Raw genomic sequence first — 21,279 nt, forward strand, 5'->3', positions numbered from 1 at the left:
TTTTTATACAAAGAAAACAGAGAAGGGAGAAGAAGGGGGGGCTTTTAAAAGTGTGATGCATGGCTGGTTTTTTCTTAGTTCTATTAAATAAAGAAAAGTAAACTGTAGAAGAAAACAGAGAAAGGGACTACACCAGTGGATCGGTTCAGTCCGGTTTTATAATTTTTTTAATTTTAATTATTTATTTAATTATTATTTCATTACTAATCAACTCGATTGAACTAAAAATCAGTAAATTAACATTTTCAACCATTGATTCATTAATGGGTCGAAATTGAATTATAAAGTTTTTATTTTATTATTTTCAAGGATTAACATAATTTTTTTAATTTTAGAAGAAATCAAAGTGCAATTTAATCATATATTAATTTAATTTTTCATTATTCATAAAAGGATTAAATTGCACAATTTTTTAATTTTGATGGTCAAGGCCTCGTCCCTAGATCCAATTATTAAATCACGGGATGTAATTACAATAAAAATATATAATATTTTTTTCCAAAAAGATATTCGATATATGAATATTTATTTTACACGAATTTTTAAATTTTATAAACTAGTTGAAAGCGTAAAAATGTCACATTTATTTATATTTTTAATTTTTATTTTTACTACACTTATAAAACACTAATCATATCATAAACTCTATAAATAATGTCTAAGATAATTTTCCTTAATATATTTAATCATTTATATTGTATGAAGTCTAAGTTTATTAGGATTGAAATTTAGGTAGTAGCTTTATTGGGTTTTGTTTAAATTTATTTTGATATAGGTATAAATATATTTTAATTGTCAATTTAATTGTATTTTGTAATAATTACTTTTTAATTATAATTATTCAAATATGGTTGATATAAAATACGAAACATCAAAATACATACACAACCCTCTGAATCAAGATCAAATAGTTTGATCAAGTCAAATTTTAGTAATTTAATACTTGATTCAAATAAATCGCAAGGTTAACAAAGTTTTTTAATTGTTATTAAAATTTTCAATTTAAACTCCTTGAAGCTAAAGCACAAATTATCAAAATCTAAAATAAAATCGAGTATGAAAATTGAGTTCATCATTTACTACGTTAACAAAAATCTCAATTAATTGAATAGTTATCTCGAATACAACTCAAACTTTAAAATGTAATTTCATTGAACTCGATATAAGCTTTCAAACCTCAAAATTTTCAACTCAAATTTGTTACAACTTGAATTTAATTTAACTCGATAATAAAATTAATATATATATGATTTACAATAAAACTAAAAAGTCAGCAAACAAAAGTTTTGATTATACTTGAGGCCAAAAAAAGAGTGTTGATTATACATTAAGGAAAAGGAAATAAAGGGGGAAAAGGCATCAAACCAAGAGAACCATATGTGAGTTCTCCATAGTTTTCTTTGTTTTTTTTTTCTCTTTTATAGAGGGACCCTTTTCTTTTATGGTGCCCATTCTTTTCTTTTTCCATTAATTATTAAATTAATTAATTTACTTGCAATCTGCCCAAACAACTTCTACAAATTGGGGAAAAAATGAAAAACTTTGGGTAGATTTTATAATTTGTGTATATATCGTGTCTGCGGTGGGTTTTTTTTTTTTAAATTATGTAAATGTAAATCTAATATAAATTATTGAACGTATTAAATTCTAAGTAAAAATATGATATTTATAATTAACACCATACATTAATCATATTTAAAACATTTCGTATGAATATGATTGTTATATTATTTTTATATTTAATAAAATTATTATATCGGTATGATATTTTTGTGCTATATCAAGTTTATGTGGAGTTTTGGTGCGGTATGGTGTGTTTAACTTGCTTTTTGTCTCACGCTGCAGTATTGCTATAGTATCTAATATCAACTCCACCATTATTTTTACACTAACCGCAGGTAAACGTATCGTCCATCCAAACTCACCTGAGTCTTAGCTCGATTGGCATGGGCATTGTTATCAATGCAGGAGAACGTGAGTTCAAGTGTGCTGAAGCGCGTTATCCTCCTATTTATGAGTTAATGGCTATCAAAAATAAGTTTACTTAACTAATCATACGAAAAAATTCTCTCAATCTTGCCCCTCGCGGTTTTGCAATTAAGGGGTTTGGTTGGGGATGGATAAGGCTTTGTAAGGATTGTCTTTGCGCGAGAAAGAGGATGCTAAATCGATGCTTGATGGGGACGTTGGGGTGAAGGATGAAATTAACTATGATATTTACCTTGTGGGTAAGTTCCTGAGAGAAATGGCTGTTAAATTAAATGCCACGGAACGTGCTCTCCTTGCGATATGGCGCCTGTTGAAAGGGACCACTATTAAACCGGTAAGGGAGAGTGGCTTGTATCTGATTCAATTCTACCATATCATTTATTTGAAGAAGATGATTTTTGGAGTGCTTTGGTCATTTAATAATTAGACAGATACTTGAATCTATATACTCAAAATTTAGAGTCTTAGTCTTTATCAATAATTCCAAAGCTTCGTTAATATATATAATATTTTGTTATTATCAAATTCATAAATTTTCGAGTTAAGAGTGATTTTTAAATTGAATTGCGACTCAATTTTACTCATTAATAAATCTAATATTGTAGATTGAGCCTTAACTCAATTAGTATTGTTACTATTACAACAATAACGAGGACAAGGATTTGAGCACACTTAAACTATTTTTTGTTTAATAATTTTAAAATTATTAGTAAAAATAAGCATTATATAAAAAATAAATCTAATGTCAACTTCTATAAATATATAATTGAGACAAATATTTTATACTACAATAAGTATTTGGCCAAACATAATTTTATATAAATTCAAGTATAATTATTATTAAAATCACAAAAGGTGTTAAACTCTATTATTTGGATTTGAAAATATAAAATTATTATCAATTATCAATATATTTTAAAATTTATTAATATTAAAATTTAGATTAATGAAAATGGAAATTTAATACTTTCTCATAAAGTAGGAATTTCATGATTATTGATCCGATTAGAATCTTTATTATAAAACAGAGAGTGGGTGTATTTTTCAGTGTCCATAAAGGTTGGCCGATGGCTCCATTTAAGTATATACTGAAATTATCTCATGGAGCAAAGTAGGTTCTCTGTGGGTCACCTTCTAAAGTAAAGTGTGTATATATATATATATGTCCACCGACTTTTTTAATTGTGTATAGATGTATCTTTTTTACTATTAATTTTTGTATCATGCATGAGTTTCAGATTCACGGTAATTGCTAAATTCATTAAGCTTTGTTATTTTTAAAAAATTTGACAAACATATTATCATATATGTAATGTCATATCAATTTATTATTTTCACATTACTAAAAAAATATAAGTTTGTGGATTTGGCTGCTGCTGTTCTATGTCAAGGATGAAATTTCAAAAGCATAGGGACTAAGAATAATCAATTGAAGAACATGGACTAAATCTACAATTTTATGCGAAGTGTAAGATAAATAGCAAATTTTAACCAAATGTATTTAATTGTTGCCTTTTGGGTTAAGTCATAATTTAAAATTTGACATGCATGAATGCTTAGGATGGTTATGACAAAAATATTATATTATAAATCCTAGAAAATATATTATAAAAATAATTTTATATTTTATAAAGTTATAACAAAAATTATATTATTTAAATCCTAAAAAATTAAAGTCATGGTCAAAAAGTTTATTTTTACATGTTATAAAAAATTTAAATTATGATATGTTTATTTGTAGAAAATTATGGTTACTAAGTATGAACATAACTTATTTATTTGTCCATATTATATATTATAAAATAATATTTGATATATAAAACATTATTTATAAAGATTATATATTATAAATTTGATATTATCTTTTACTTAATTTACACATTATAAAAATGGATATAAACTAGTATAATTATTTTTCCAAATTAAGTTTATATAAGTTTTTATAATTAAACATATAAGCTATTTAGACTGTGAACTCAAATATTATAAGTTAATGCTAATTATGCAAATATAAAATATTTTCTTGCATCATATTGTGGGGTATGATACCATTTGAGAGAATAGTGCTAGACACAAACAGTATAGACAACTCACAAACTCTTAAATTTGAGACATTCAATGCTTCAAAATGTGATTAAGAAGACATTTGTTATTCTAAAAAAATATTTCTCATATTAACCACATCACTTTAGTATAGCATAAAAAAAAAAAAAGGTTGGATCGTTCTAACATGTTACGTATTTCATAACTTCAATTATAGGTGGAATTGAGATGATTCATACTTCGAAGAGTGAATGAAAAAAAAGGGTCATTATAATCTTAATGATGTAAATTCAGATTCAAATGATGATGAACTCGGTTAAGGACCAAGAGGCGCAACAATAAGGAGTATATGTTATATGTTATAGAGAGAACAACCCAACAAATATGCACTAGAACAATTAGATAAAATGCACATAATATTTATTTACTTTTTGTTATTTTTATTAGTAATCTTATTATCGGCTACTTTTTAGACTAAAATAATACATATGATAAGTTAATTTTAATTTTGTTACTTGTTTAGAAATTATTTTATCATACTAATAATTTTTATAGTAATTAATTTTAAAAATATATATAAATTATGTAACTATATAATTATAATTTATATTACCAAACATAACATAGAAAATTAAGATAATTACACTTTGTCAACTAAATGTGTCTAGGAAATTATAATTTTTATAATTACAAGAAAACATAATTATTACTTTAATAATTATATTTTCATTCAATTACTTTATGTTATTCAAACAAACCCTAAATTACTTTCTAAATGCATCTAGGTTTGAGTTGGATATGGTAAACTAGAAGCCTGTTCTTAATATATACATAAAATTAGAAGGTAAACAATTTGTCAACAAGTAAACAATCACATTGAATTTGAAAAGAAATCTTTTTATTCTTTGGGAACTTTTATATTTTATAATTTCAAAATATTTTTTTAAAATTTTAAAATTATTGTTAAAAATACTAATATTTTAAACTATATCTCAAAACTTAGCCAAATTAAGTATTAAATGTAACTTTTTTTTAGGTAAGTTACACTCCACTTTCAAAAGCAAATCATTGTCACACATACAATATTCATATATAATTTTTATGTTTACCTCTAATGTGATGCGTTTAATTTTTTTTTTTTTGTCTTACGCTACAATATCGTTACAGTATCTAATTTCACCGCCACCGTTATTTTTATACTAATTGCAAATAAACGCACCATCCATCCAAATAGTTCCTTAACCAATAAATCAAACACCGAAATCAAATGTAATTTTTTTTATAATAGTCACCATATTATATTTAAATTTGGTGGCAAAAAAGGAAAAACAACTTATAACCCTAAATTTTATTACATTTTTAAAAGTTAGACGTTAACAAATTGGTTTTCATACAGTACATTATTATAATATCACCAACTTCGTAAAAGGTATTCCATTCAGTTGGCATTTGACTTTCATTGCTCTCAAAGATGACAATTTTTGCTTCAATCTACTGTCAGTCTCTTTCGTCTCCATCTCTACCTTCCGATCTCTCTGTCAGAATGGGCCTTGAAAGGGAGAAAAAAAAAAACAAAAGATGGGAAGCATAGTAACAAAATCCAGATATAATCACAAATTACTATGGTAAAGAAGGCTAAATCATAGAATCTGAGGACCAGCCATAAAGTACTTCCTACAACACTGAAGCAATTCTGCATGCATCTACCAATTTCTCTCCATCACTACTAATCCAAGAAACAACAAAACTAAAACAACACATTAATTTCATATATATTTGTTAGAATTAAGTGACCCGAATATTTATTAAAATAAAATACAGTGATAAAATAAAATAAAAATAAAATTCATATAGAACTACACTTTTATTTTTGAGAATAAGGTTTTTTTTAAACCTCATTAAACTCCATCTATTTGATATTGATTAGAATAAGGTGTTTCAATCTTACTACATTCCTATTAAAATATGATTTTACAAGTTTATAAATAGACATAATCTACTCCTCTTGTAATCATTCGAATTTGACATAGTGAATTATCTTCTCCTCTATCAGTGGTTTTTTCCCGAAAGGGTTTCCACGTAAAAATCTGTGTGTTCTTTTTTTTTCTTTCTCTTTTCTTTACAATACATTGTCATTATCGACGTTCTATTTTTTTCATAAATTGGTATCAGAGCTTCCTGGTTGTTCATCTCAATCACGATAATGACATCTTTGAAGTATAAAATTTCGTTGTTGGATCGCAACACCAGATTCGCGTTGTGGCAGATAAAGATGCAGGCAGTTATTGCACAGATGGACTTAGAGGAAGCCCTGCTAGGGGTAGATAATATGCCTTCGACATTGACGGAGGAAAAGAAGAAGCGCAATGATAGAAAGGTGTTAACATAGTTACATTTCTGTTTAACTAACGAAATTTTACAAGATGTGATGAAGGAGAAGATCGCCGTTGGATTATGGAAGAAGCTGGAACAAATATGTATGTAGAAAACTCTAATTAGCAAGCTGCATATGAAGCAGCGTCTTTATGCTCATCGTTTGGAGGATGATGCATCTGTACACGAACACTTAACAGTGTTTAAAGAAATTCTCTCAAACTTGGAAGCCATGGAGGTTCAGTATGATAAGGAAGATCTAGGGTTGATTCTACTTTATTTGTTGCCCCCGTTTTATTCAACCTTTAAAGACACGATTTTATATAGCCGCGAGTCTCTCACAGTTGATGAAGTATATGATCCTTTAACCTCGTATGATAAGATGAAGCATCTTGTGGTTAAAATCGACTCTCAGGGAGAGGGTCTCATTGTTCGTAGGAGACAAAATTAGAATGCTAATGATGATTGTGGAAGACACAGGAACGAAATCCTCGTAGTAAATCTAATGGTAGATTAAAGTCTTCAAACAGAGGTAAAACTTGTAACTTCTACAAAAAGAAAGGGCACATTAAATCTAAGTGCTATAAGCTACAGAACAAGATCAAAATGGAGGTTGTGAATCAAAAAGGAAAACAACCAGAAAATTTTGGTGAAGATGATGTTATAGAAGACTACAACGATGGTAAACTTCTAGTTGTTTCTATCAACAATTCTAAAGTGAGCGAGGAGTGGATCATTGATTCGGACTTCACCTTCCACATGAGTCCCAATTGGAATTGATTTACAACTTACAAAATAGTGTCTGAAGGTGTTGTTTTGATGGGAAATAATGATTCGTGTAAAATCGCAGGTGTTGGAACAATTAAAGTTAAGATGTTTGATGGAGTTGTAGAACACTTAGTGACGTACGACATGTTCCAGAATTGAAGAGAAATTTAATTTCGTTAAGTACTCTTTTTTCAAAAGGGTACAAATACACAGTTGAAAGTAAGGTTTTAAAGATTTCTAAAGGTTCCCTTGTTATAATGAAATGGCAGAGAAAGACTGCCAAGTTATATGTTTTACAGGGTTCTACTGTTACTGGTGATACAGTTGTCACTTCTTCTTCCTTTTCAGATGATGATATTACTAGACTTTAGCATATGTGTTTAGGGCATATAAGTGAGAATGACATAGCAGAATTGAGCAAAATATGACTTCTTAATGGGTAAGGAATTTGCAAACTGAAGTTTTGTAAGCACTGCATTTTTCGGAAGCAAAAGAGAGCTCTATTCACTAGAGGAATCAATAACACAAAGAGAATGTTGGAGTATATTTATTCTGATCTATGGGGGCCATCCAGAATACCTTCGAGAGGTGAAGCAAATTATATATTAACACTTATTGATGATATTTCCAGAAAAGTTTGGGTGTTTTTCCTGAAGTAGAAAAACGATATGTTTTCTGCGTTTAAGTCTTAGAAAACTATGATTGAAAAATAAACGAGAAAACAAATAAAACACCTCCGCACAAACAATGGCTTAGAGTTCTGTTCTGATGAGTTTAATGAACTATGCAAGTCAGAAAGGATCGTGAGACACTTGACAGTTTGTCATACTCTACAACAAAATGGTGTTACAGAATGAACAGAACGATCATGGAGAAAGTTTGATGTATGTTGTCGAATGCTAACTTACCAAAGTCATTTTGGGCTGAAGCATCCTCTATTGCATGTTTTTTGATCAATTGGTCTCCATCCATTGCCATTAAGAAAAAGACTCCACAAGAGGTATGGTCTGGTAATCCTGCTAATTATTTTGATTTAAAGATCTTTCGATGTCCTACGTATACTCATGTTGATAATGGAAAATTGGAATCGAGATCTATTAAATGTGTTTTACTTGGTTATAAAGCTGGTGTAAAAGGGTATAAGTTATGGTGTCCTGAAAATATAAAAGTTGTGATTAGCAGAGATGTTGTTTTTTATAAAATTGTTGTGCTACCTAACTTATCTCTTAAAGACTCTTCCAATAAAGAACATCAAAAGTAGGTGGAGCATCAGATTAATCCAGAATCTGTAACAGAGTCAACTCCTCAAGCCAGTACAAAAATTTAGAATAGAGTTGCTTCTTCACCACAATACTTTATCGTCAAAAACAGAACAAGAAGAGAGATTAAACCTTCAAAGAAATATGCTGAGGCTGATCTAGTTGCTTATGTTTTAAATGTGGCTAAAGATATAGATGCAAACCAAGAGTTATATAATTATTCTGAGGCGGTTAGTTGTGAAGACTCAGTAAAGTGGATGTTTACTATGCAAGAAGAGATGGAATCACTCCACAAAAAAAGAACATGAGATCTTGTGATACTTCTTAAAGGCAAAAATGTTGTTCGCTGTAAATGGGTGTTTAAAAAAAAAGAAGGGACTCCAAGAGTTGAAGAACCCAAATATAAAGTAAGGCTTGTTGCAAAAGGTTACAGTCAAATTCCAGGAGTGGACTTCACAGATGTGTTCTCCCCAGTTATGAAGCATAGCTCGATTCGATTTTTTCTTGGTATTGTGACCATGCATGATTTTGAACTTGAGCAGTTAGATGTAAAAACTGCATTTTTGCATGGAAAACTTGATGAGGATATTTACATGCAACAACTAGAGAGTTTTACAATCTCAGAAAAAGAGGATTATGTTTGCTTACTGAAAAAGTCCCTTTTATGGTTTGAAACTTTCACCAAGGCAGTGGTATAAGAGGTTTGATTCTTTTATGACTTCTCATGATTTCAAAAGAATTAGCTTTGACAGTTGTGCTTACTTTAAGAAAAACAGTGATGGTTCTTTTGTGTATCTACTCCTTTATGTTGATGGCATGTTGGTAGCAGTGAAAGATAAATGAGAGATAAGAAAGTTTAAAACCCAACTAAGTGAAGAATTTAAGATGAAAAATTTGGGACCAGTAAAGAAGATACTTGGTATGGAGATTTTCAGTGATAGAAAAGCAAGAAAATTGTACCTAAGTTAGAAGGGGTACATTGAGAAAATTCTTTGCAGGTTCCATATGCAAAGTGCTAAGCCTGTTAGTACTCATTTAGTAGCCCATTTCAAACTTTCATCGGCTTTGTCTCCACAATCCGATGATAAGATTGAGTACATAGCACATGTTCCATACTCTAGTGCAGTGGGATCTCTTATGTATGCTATGGTTTGTTCACGTCCAGATTTATCATATGCAGTTAGTGCAGTTAGCAAATACATGGTGAATCCCACTAAAGAACATTGGAAAGTAGTTCAGTGGATTTTAAGATACTTATGATGTACTACTGATGTTTGCTTACAGTTTGGAAGAACTAGAGCTGAAGTCGTTGGGTATGTTGATGCTGATTTTGCTAGAGACCTTGATAGAATAAAATCTCTCACAGATTATATCTTTACAATCAGAAGTTGTGCAATCAGTTGAAAAGCCACTTTGCAAACTATAGCCGCTTTGTCTACCACTGAAGCTGAGTACATGGCGGTTATTGAGGCTTGTAAAGAAGCCATTTGGTGGAATGGACTCTTTAGTGAACTCAATGAAGACCTTCAAATCAGTACAGTATTTTGTGACAGTCAAAGTGTTATCTTCCTTACAAAAGATCAAATGTTTCATGAGAGAACAAAACACATTGATGTTCGGTATTATTTTGTTTGTGATATTATTGCTCGCAGTGATATTGTTGTGAGCAAAATTAGTACTCATGAATATCCTATAGATATGATGATTAAGTCACTTCTTATAACTAAGTTTGAGCATTTCTTAGACTTGGTTGGTCTTCATTGTTGAAGTTAAACCCTTAAGGGGTTTTATGGAAAAAAGTGGAGAACTTGTTCGTTGAGAGTTCGCGATGAAGAACTTGTTCATTGAAAATTCGTGTCAAGGTGGAGATTGTTAGAATTAAGTGACTCGAATCCTTATTTAAATAAAATAAAGTGGTAAAATAAAATAAAAGTAAAACCCATATAGAACTACACTTCTTTTATTTTATTTTAGAATAAGGTTTTTTAAAACCTTATTAAACTCCATCTATTTGATATTGATTAGAACAAGGTGTTTCAATCTTACTACATTCCTATTAGGATATGGTTTTACGAGCCTATAAATAGACATAGTTTACTCCTCTTGTAATCATTCGAATTCGACATAGTGAATTATCTTCTCTTCTACTCGTGGTTTTTTCCCGAAAGGGTTTCCACTTAAAAATATGTATGTTCTTTATTTTTCTTTCTCTTTTCATTGCGATACATTGTCATTATCAACATTCTATTTTTTTTTTTACAATATTACTATATAAAACAAGAGCAATGCATCAACTAGATTTATGCATTCTTTCGGTAGAAGTATCTTCTTGGTTTTTATATTAGGATTCAAATTACATTTTGCCTCATTTATTAAAAAAATAGGCAAATTAGTTCATATACTATATTAAAGATCGAATTGATCCTTCTGTTAAAAATTTCTTTCATTTCTACTGTTAAAAAAGGTCCTTGTACGTCAGTATAAGGTACACGTGACATGCCATATGTCACTATTTGATTATTCTATCAGTCATGTTAGTTTTTAATAGTTGAAATTGATTAAATTTTTAACAAAAAAGTACAAGTTTACTCTTTCATCTAATGTAAAAGGACTAATTTGTTTATTTTATTAGTTGAAAAGACAAAATGCAATATGATACCTAGTATAAGAACCTCCACGATATGTTTACTGCAGTTTTACCTATTTTCCAAATCAAATGCTTTTGCATGTTGGTTGATATATCTCCTATTTTCATCATAGACACATTTAAGTTCTCATGTGTCACTATGGGTAAGTTTTCATTTTTTCCACTTAACTAAAAAAAGTTATCATTTGGTAATTTAACTATTAGAAAGTTTCATTTAAGTCACTGAACTATTCAAAAAAATTTATTTAAGTCACTAGGTTATTAAGTTTTTTTTTTAAGTTCTACCATCGAGCTTCTAATGACGATTCGAGATCGGTACAATGGATCAGTACCCAACAACGAATAGAAGAACATATCTTAGATCCAAATCGATTTGATGGTCAGTGTTGGAGATCGAAGAAAAAAATTGTTTTAATTTTGATTCGCAAATTCATGACATCCAAAGTTATTTCATGAAAAAAAACTGAATTGTAGAAGAGAAGGGGAAAAAGAGCTTTAAGTTGGTGCAGCAGTGCGAATAGAGAAAGTCATATCACATCGATTTTAATAGCCCAATGATTTAAATAAAAGCTTTTAAATAGTTTAGTAACTAATGGTGTAGTTTACCCGTGCAATTATACACAAGAAACTTGAAATATGGTATATATATACACATACATGAAACTTGATTTTGATTCAATTATACACAATTAAAGAAATGAATACATCAAATTGGATTAACATAATTGTTTGTGAAAATTAAATTCATGTATAAAATCAAATAAAATCAGAGTTTATATGAGACATCACACATTAAATTAAAATTTATGTATAATTTTGATATTTATCTAAAATAACGGTAAAAGAAAACAAAAAAGAGACTAAATTATTGAACTTTCTCTCTGTAAATTGAGATTAAACTTGATAATTTTACACCTGATATATATATATTCTTATCTTAATCGGGTCGAATCAGTCAATCAGACCGATTAAAACGAAAACTGGTTAATATATTGATTTGGATATAAAATTGAACAATCTCTTGGCAGACCATTTAAAATCAATAAAAATAGAAATCGAAACAAAAACCTATGATTGACTATTTTATAAAATTTAAAATTTTCTTTTAATTTCTATAAAATTTTAATTATAGTTGGAATGCACACTTTTCTTTGTTTCTTTCCTTTTCATTTATGGTGTCCATTCTTTTCACTTTCTTTTGCATCAATTAATTAATTAATTTACTTGCAATCTGCCCAAACAACAATTACAAATTGGAAAAAAATATTAAAAAGACTTCGGGTATATTTTTATAATTTGTGTACATATGTTTTATTATTAAATTATGTAGATATAAATATAATATAAATTATTAAACTATTAAAATTCTAAGTAAAAATATGATATTTATAATTAACACTATATATTAACCTTAGGGTGCGTTTGATAAATTGAAAATGAAAATTGAAAATTTTCAACGTTTAAAAATTTAAATGTGATTGATAATCATTTTAACGAAGAAAACATTAAATTTTATTTTTTTAAAATTGAAATAAATTACCTTTTAAAAAATATGCAAATTACATTTTCATCCAAAATTATTTGAAATAATATAAAATATTATATTAATAAGATTAAAATTAAAACAAATAATCTTTTAAAAACCAATATTTAATTTTATCAAACATTTTTTAATATAAATTCAACACTTAAAAGATTTAATAGCAAAATTCAGTATATAAATTTTCAGCAGTTAAATTTTAATTTATCAAACACACCTTTATTTAAAACAAATAATATGATGATAACTATAACTTTTTCCATCATATTTATTTTATATTTAACAAAATTAGGCATAATGACTTTTTTGACCTTTCAACTTTACAAAAAAAAATGTCATTTTAGTCCCTTATTTAGCTCTACTTCTTTTAGCCTTGAATTTGTCTTCTTTTTTTTTTTGTCAAATCTCCCCCATGACAGATGGAAAAATTAATATTTGTTAACGTGGCATGCACGTGGATTGTCATGTGCATGCAATGTCAACAGTTAATAATTTTTTAAAATTAAAAAATATTTTAAAAATATTTCTTATATTTTTGTACTTTTTACTAATTTTAATCATTTTTAAAAATATATTTTTAAAATTTTAAAATTTAAAATTTTAATTAATTACTGACATAACGTTCACATGGATATCACATCATTAAAGTTAACGTTTTTTTTCATCTATTTTAAGGTGTTTTGACAAATAACACAAGTTTAAATGTTAAAAAATAAAAATTAAATGAAGGGCTAAAATGGCTTCTTTACAAAGTTAGAGGGCTAAATAAATTATTATTCCATAAAATTATTATATTCGTAGGATATTTTGTGCTATATAAAGTAATTTATGAAGTATAACAATGGGGCTAAGGAATATGCAGAATAATTAATGAAGAAAAATAAAAGTGGTTTTAAAGGTAAAAGAGCTTTATAAGATAAGCAAAAGCTTTTGATAACTTTTTTGTCCAATGCAAATTAAGAATGAGAAAAGAAGACAAATAAGGCACGGGGCTCGTGTTGCCTAATTTTTAATTATGTGATTTTCATAGTGTTAACTAGACATAGATCTTACAAAAGGAGAATTATTCGATTGGGATTCAAATTAAATAATAAAATAAAATTTATTAAATTATATTTGCAAGTAAATTTGAGCAAGGTCGGAAGTTAAGATTAAGACAAGTGTCAAGTACTTAGTATGAACAAGACAAAGTAAAAACACATAATATTTTTACCCAATTCGATTTTCTTATATCTACAGGTTTTATCCACTATATTAGTAACTTATACAACAAGTAATTATAATATCTAACACTCATCAAGATACACTTGATTTTACACTTAATACACTCACAAAAAAGGTTTCACAATGAACAAAAATAAGTGCTTTCAGATAGTATATTACCTATAAAAGTCTCCTCATTTTATAATGAATTGAGACTTGCTAACATACTATATCAATTGCAATCAATCTTTCCTTAAAAATATTGTATAGATTATCTTCAAAGAGCTCAGAATAAATTTTGAATCTCCAATATATGCTTCCAAATTTTACCTAATTTGATCTCTAATCTACCAAACTTGGGAAGTCGATTGTCTTGATCTAATCCAAGCTAATCTCTACTATATATTACTATAATCAATTTGATATCATATATGAACTTAAATCATCCAAAGTATTAATAAGAATAAAAACCTAAGGAATTTTTATCCAAAATTTTTCAACTAAAACATGACAAATTTCTAAGTCAAGAGAGCGCATCCACCTTCACTCGGTGACACCAAATAGGCGTTTGCGCTATGAGCGGAACTAGGAATGTTACTAATATTACACTTCGGCAACCAACCTCGACTAGTGCAATCATGAGCTTACATGGGCATTTCGAGATGTTATCATTGTCGGGTTCGTTCTTGCCTCCACCAGCACCTCCTGCAGCCACAGGTCTAACCATATATTTGGTTGGTGGGCAAGGGCAGATCATGGGTGGCAATGTTATCGAACACTAACTTGTCTGGGCCCTATTGTGATTATGGAAGCTTCATATAGTAACGTCGCGTATGAACGACTTCCAATGGAAGAAGAAGAACCATCGCAACTTTCGATATGCAATTGAATCGTCGCCAGGTGTAATCGAAGCACAAGACAGCTTGGAGGAGTCAAATGTGCCCCTTTTTCATAGACTGCCATCAAATCTTCTCAATTCTATTCAATTACCAAGTGAGGCATTCTGGGCCACTGGTGGTCGCCCTCCGTTCTTGCTAACAATCTCCATTAATTACCACTACTTGGAGAATTCAGTTCAGCTTCATCTTCAAGCCTCAACTATAGCCAAGAGAATGATAAACAAAAAACTTGATTTATAACTAGGAAATCTGGGTTTGTTGAGCAACATTTTCCGAGTTTTGTTTCATCTTCGCTAAATGGATGAGAAAAGGCTCATCTGCCATCTCAGAAAACAAAAAAGAAAAAGAAGCAAGAGAAGAGAAAGAACAAAAAAAAAAAAAAAGTAAAAACAAAGTGTTTTTAGCTAATTACAAAGAGGCCATATGTTAATAATTTGACAGGCGATCAGCAATCCGATTAACAAAATTTGTAATAGTAGTGACTAATTCAATAATTATCTTAATTAAAATAACTAAATTAAGAAAAATAAAATAACTAAAATAAAATAAACTCTATTTAAAGTATCCATGGGTGTAATTTATTTTTTGTAATTTCATATTCATTTCAATATCGATTATTTCATTGCCGTTATGTTTCTAATTTAGTTCTGCTGTAGTGTTATTTTTGTTTTCTTTTAAACTTCTTTAAACTAAAACAAAGAAAAACAACAATGCCATTGTATTTATTTTATCATATTTTAAATTTTTGAACTAAAAAATATGTATAAATTTTGTTAATTCAATTGATTAACTGAAATTAATTTGGTTCGATTAATGAGTTTCAAAAAATTTCAATTTGGTTATTGATTAAGAGATTTAAAATTTCAGTTAATTTGATTAACGTTAGTTTGGTTTAAGTATTAATCGAATTGACCATTTGAATACTCCTACCAAATACTCTCTCAATCCATATACAAAAAAAAAAAATTATTGAAATTTGTTGAGGGTTAGTGTTTGCTTTAGAGTGTCTCATACGCACAACAGAAGGTATTGTCTTAATAGGAATTTTGTCTTTCATGCTCTAAGGAGAGCCTAAATGAGTTAACGGAATTTAGGGAGCGCCTTGATTGATAGAGATATGACTTACAAGTTTATGAAAAAGGTATCAATATTGTGCAAGATATTAATCATGCACATTGCACCTAAGGGGTTTGAACCACCAACCAAGGCACATAGGCCTTACCTTTGCATCTATGGTATGATATAATTACACAATTACAAAATTTTATATTAAAAAAGTATCAATTATTATAAAAAAATTATCAATAATCCTTGAAAAAAATTCTCTAAGCAAGTAACAAATTTTAAAATTAAATTATATATAGTATGTATATGTTCATCTAAAGAAGTACTCCATAATACAATTAGTAATTACTAATAAAATTAACAGGAAAAATAAACCTCCGATGCAATTTTTCTAATTATTATTACATCCCATTTTTGTGTTATTCCTCTTTGCTATTAAACACATACTCTTTATTATAATTAGTTGATCATTGGTCAATTATAAATGCAAGGAAATTATTTCTCCCACCACTAAAAATTTTAAAATATTCAAACAAGATAAATAAAAATATATAATTATATTTTAAAAAATAAATATATGTTCTAAATCTAATTATTATTGTATAAAAATATTTTAAACTTAAATAAAGTAAGATATATTTAAAAAATATAAAATAATTATATTTGAGTGTAATTATTTGTAATTATTTTTTAATTATCTTAATTCTATTTAAAATACTTGATTACATTCAATCCAATGACAACAACTAATAATAATAATTACCAAAAATTTCACATACATATGATTATAAATAATTACAACAATTGGCAATTACTAAATGATTCTCTAAACATACACTTTCTGAATTTGAATTTGATATTGTGAACTAGAAATTTGTTCTTAAAACTTTTTAAAAATAGGATAAATTATTAAAATAGTCAATTTTGTTTCCCTTAAGTTTTATTTTAGTTACTTATATTTGAAATATTACGTATTAGTCACTTACATTAACATGTTGTAACATTTTAGCCACTGATTTCATTAATTGCCATTAACGGTGTAACGATAAACTGACGTGGCACATTAAATCATCATTTCAAACAAAAAATTTAGGTTAAATTCAAAAATTGGTCCCTATATCATTTTAAGCAAATTTTTTTTCTTTTATATTCTTTTAACTTTCCTTCTCTTTTCCTTTTTTTTCCATTCTCTTCTACTTCTCCCTTTATTTTTCTCCCTTCTCCATATCTTTTAACGTAAAAGAAAAAAAATTAAATTGTTCAATATAAGAAAAATATAGAGACCAATTCTATAATTTAACCTAAAATTTTGTTTTAAAATGATGATTTAATGTGCCACGTCAACTTGCCGTTACACTGTCAACGGCAATTAACTCTCGGTGACTAAAATGTTACAACACGATAATGTAAGTGATTAAAACGTAACATTTTAAATATAAGTAACTTAAATATAACATGAGAGAAACAAAATTGATTATTTTAATAGTTTGCCTAAAGAAATTATGAAATATAACGTCATTGTTGCTCCCCTAATCTCTTAATAATAAAATTGGGATTTGATCTTCGTCTATAAAAAAAAAGCGAGCACCGATTACAAAAATGAATTGATCAATTATTATTATCCACAGTAGATACCCAAATTTCCACCATACACATATTAGATTTGATCCCATAATATATGAGTACAAGATGAACGCTATTTCCCAAAGATGTCAAAACCGAGCAATTCGTTTTTATACACTGCATTATTTTAATATCAACTTGCCCATTCAGTTACGGCATTTGAGTTTCTCTGTTTTCAGGATGGCGATCTGGTTCAATATACTGTCAAACTTTTTTGTTTCTTTCTGTACCTTCCAATCTCTGCTCATCCAGATTCTGCCATGCCAAAACCCAAACCACAGCTTCCAATCCATGGCCTCGTGGCCGCTATTGTTGTTTTACTTCAATTACCGGAATTTTGTGTGGCCAAAACCAGAAACAAATATTGCAACTCAACTGTTTGTGGAAATGTCACAATCAGCTACCCTTTTCGATTACCAACCCAACCTCCCAACTGCGGCGAACCTCGATTCGAACTCGACTGCGACAGCAACAACCGCACCGTTTTATCCTTAAACCATGGCAGATTCTACGTCCAAAATATCTGGTACGAATACTCCACTATCCGAGCTATTGACCCAAACCTCGCTGTGGATGATTGTTCCCTTCCTCGCGGCTCCTTATCGTTCTGGGATAAAGGGCCGTATTCTTTGGTTTTCCCATTGAGTCTCATGTATGTAGTGAACTGCACAAAGGCGATTAAATCATCTTTGTATATTGATGCCTCGCGTTGCCCCGTTAACTCTTCCGGTTCCGATCCGCCACCAGATTCATACGTTTATTTTCTGGGTGAACGAACTTCGCCTCGAGATTTCGATGAGTCTTGCAGAATCGAAGCTACGGTTCCTGTTATAGTTCAGGATATAAGTGGCTTCTCTACTTCGGACATCTACGAGAAGCTGTTAAAGCCGGGGTTCGAATTGTCTTGGACCTTCGGTTTCAAGTCGCAGCAGGCCAGTCCTATCGATGCCTTGTAAGTTCAATATAAAAAAAAAATTAATATTGATACTAGAATATAAATTTAATATACTTTTATTTTTAGTAATTTGTTCTCTTTATTTTTTAGATTTTAAAATTTAGGTTTAATTATTAAAATTATTTTGTTATAGGGCCAGTAACTTTTTATAAGGGGTCGAAATTAATTGTAATTTTTACGATAATAAAAATATAATTTTATCATTTTAAAAATTTATATTTTTTATAATTTTTAATGAATTAAATTAAAATTTTATTATTTTTAAGGGTTAAAGTGTAATTTTATTTTTATTAATTTAAAATTTTAATTTTAAAGGGCATAAATAAAAATATTTTTCATTTTAGGGGCCAGTGGCCTGCCCGCTCCCTAGGTATGCCCTGATTACAAATTCGTTTTTTAATTATATTATTACCAAGTGAATTTTTTTTATTTTAAAACGTTACACTGATAAATTTTATAATATTAACAATTAAACTTGAAATTAAAAAAAAGAAGATAGTATGAAATTTTTAAAAAAAATATAAAGATTAAATTTTAAATTTGTGAATAGTAACCAGAAAAGAGAAAGATGTATAGTTTTTATTCTTTTTTATAAATATACATTTACCATTTTAATTTAAAATTAGGTATATTTTCTCTTAATTATTTACAAATATTTTTCAGGTTAGGAGACTTGGAATATGCCTTGCAAAGTTACATTGACAGCTTCATCCATTACTTATTCAAAGGCCCCCATATTGCCCATGCTTCATATTATGCACCTAAAAGTATGGTTAATTTCCAAAACTTCCTTATTATTTGTAATTTTTTTCTTTTTTTTTCCCTTATATTCAATTAATTATTTTTGCTTACTTTTATTGTTTTTTTAGGTACTTATATTTTATGTCTTCAAATAACAGGTAAGCTTTAAACTTTAGCTAAAATGAATATTTAAAGAGTTTATTAGATATTTAAAAAAAAATACTAATATGTTGAAATTTAATTTTCTTTTTAAAGGAGGATTTATCTTAGCAAGGATTTTGCCCAGGATAATTTGCTTGATTGGACTTGTTATTTACAAATGGAGAAGAAGACATTTATGTGCGGATGATACGATCGAAGAGTTTCTTGAACGTCAAAAAGATTTGATGCCGATAAGGTATTCTTATCGCGAAATAGAGAAAATGAGTAATGGTTTTAAGGATAAATTAGGCGAAGGCGGTTATGGTTCGGTGTTTAAAGGAAAGCTTCGTAGTGGTTATTTTGTAGCAATAAAGTTATTGGGGAAGGCAAAAGGTAATGGCCAGGATTTCATCAATGAAGTTGCTACGATCGGGAGGATTCATCATGTTAATGTGGCGAAACTTACTGGATTTTGTGTTGAGGGATCAAAACAAGCTCTCGTTTATGATTTTATGCCGAATGGATCTCTAGATCGGATTATATTTGCAAAAGAAAATAAGGTTGACTTAAGTTGGAAAAAGATGTTTGATATTGCGCTTGGGGTGGCTCGAGGGCTCGACTACTTACATCAAGGATGTGACATGCAGATTTTACATTTTGATATCAAGCCGCACAATATTCTTTTAGACGAGAACTTTACACCAAAAGTTGCAGATTTCAGTCTTGCTAAACGGTTTTCAGTAGATGATAGCATCGTATCTCTGACAGCAGCACGAGGTACTATAGGTTACATTGCTCCTGAATTGGTCTACAAAAACCTCGGAGGCGTCTCATATAAAGCCGATGTTTACAACTTCGGAATGTTATTAATGGAAATCATAGGAAGGAGGAAGAATATGAACACATCTGCCGAACAAGAAAGTCAAAAATACTTCCCATCATGGATTTACGATCGATACTATCATGGAGAAGATGTAGATTTGGGAGATGTTACGGATGACGAAAAGATTATCGTGAAGAAGATGGTGATAATAGCTTCTTGGTGTGTACAAGTAAAACCTAATGATCGTCCTTCGATGAGCAAAGTCTTGGAGATGTTCGAAACGGATGTCGACCTCCTCCAAATGCCTCCAAAACCTTTTCAACTTCCCTTTGAAGTAGCAACGGCTACTCAATCCTATGCTTCAACCAAAGATCAACCCCATGATAGTTCAACTGATGAGACATCTTATTTACTCTATTCTTCAAATGAAATTACCGTAAGTATATTGTAAGCTACCTTTTCATATATGATTCATTGACCATGGTTGGTTTAATTTGGTTTTTTTATTTTTATTTTTTCTTATATTTCGAGCTCTGATATACTTTATGATATGTTTGTATATTATAATCGTGTTTAAAATGTTATATATTTATAAAAAAATTGCTGTATTAATAATTAGAAAATCTTATTTTAAGTAATGTTTTTGGAAAAATAAAATAAAATTTTCATTTTAAATAATATAAAACTTATAAATTTATATTATATTAATTAATTATTATATTTTATAAAATCTAGTCAACATAATAATAATTTTTAATATATATAAAATAAACGATATAACTTTTTGGATTTTTAATTAATTATTTAAAAACATAAATTATTTTGCTTTCGTTGACCCATGATAATGTTTCATTAGTTGATTTAAGTTTTTAACATAAAATGTATAGATGGATAATGGATATACAAAATGAAAGTATGGTAACCAAATTAATAAAAAACTAAACTGATAAAAATAATTTAAATATCAAAATAATAATTGAACTACAGGAGTCAAAGCCTATTAATTAATTTTAGGGTAAATTCCATAGTTAGTTATTAAACTATAAATAAATTTTTGTTTTGTTCACTTACAATTTAGTCATTGAATTATTTAATTTTTTCGTTTAAGTCACTGGACTATTAAAATCGATGTTATATGATTTTTCTGTTTGCTCTTTTTTCATAGCTAGGTTTGGGTATCATGAATCCGTGAATCAAAAATTCAAATAGC

General features: G+C 28.6%; 1 protein-coding gene and 1 pseudogene across 1 annotated transcript; both read left to right on the forward strand.

The window, feature by feature from the left end:
* Positions 1-2,170: 2,170 nt before the first annotated feature.
* Positions 2,171-15,054, forward strand: LOC105801349 (AT-hook motif nuclear-localized protein 24-like; annotated as a pseudogene).
* Positions 15,055-17,352: 2,298 nt separating this feature from the next.
* On the forward strand, positions 17,353-21,279 carry LOC105761374 (LEAF RUST 10 DISEASE-RESISTANCE LOCUS RECEPTOR-LIKE PROTEIN KINASE-like 2.3). Its single transcript, XM_012579162.2, has 5 exons — positions 17,353-18,361; positions 19,028-19,131; positions 19,234-19,263; positions 19,361-20,505; positions 21,235-21,279. The coding sequence occupies exons 1-5, from the start codon at positions 17,670-17,672 to the stop codon at positions 21,259-21,261; spliced, it is 1,998 nt and encodes a 665-aa protein (XP_012434616.2). The 5' UTR covers positions 17,353-17,669; the 3' UTR covers positions 21,262-21,279.

The sequence above is a fragment of the Gossypium raimondii genome, chromosome 11 (assembly GCF_025698545.1).
Source record: "Gossypium raimondii isolate GPD5lz chromosome 11, ASM2569854v1, whole genome shotgun sequence".
Lineage (NCBI taxonomy): Eukaryota > Viridiplantae > Streptophyta > Magnoliopsida > Malvales > Malvaceae > Gossypium > Gossypium raimondii.

Bases quoted from the DNA above. Each gene is read 5' to 3' on its own strand.
- LOC105761374 (XM_012579162.2), top strand. From the start codon at position 17,670: ATGCCAAAACCCAAACCACAGCTTCCAATCCATGGCCTCGTGGCCGCT. The intron at 19,132-19,233 runs GTATGGTTAATT...TTGTTTTTTTAG, and splicing joins TTCATATTATGCACCTAAAA to GTACTTATATTTTATGTCTT. The intron at 19,264-19,360 runs GTAAGCTTTAAA...TTCTTTTTAAAG, and splicing joins TTTATGTCTTCAAATAACAG to GAGGATTTATCTTAGCAAGG.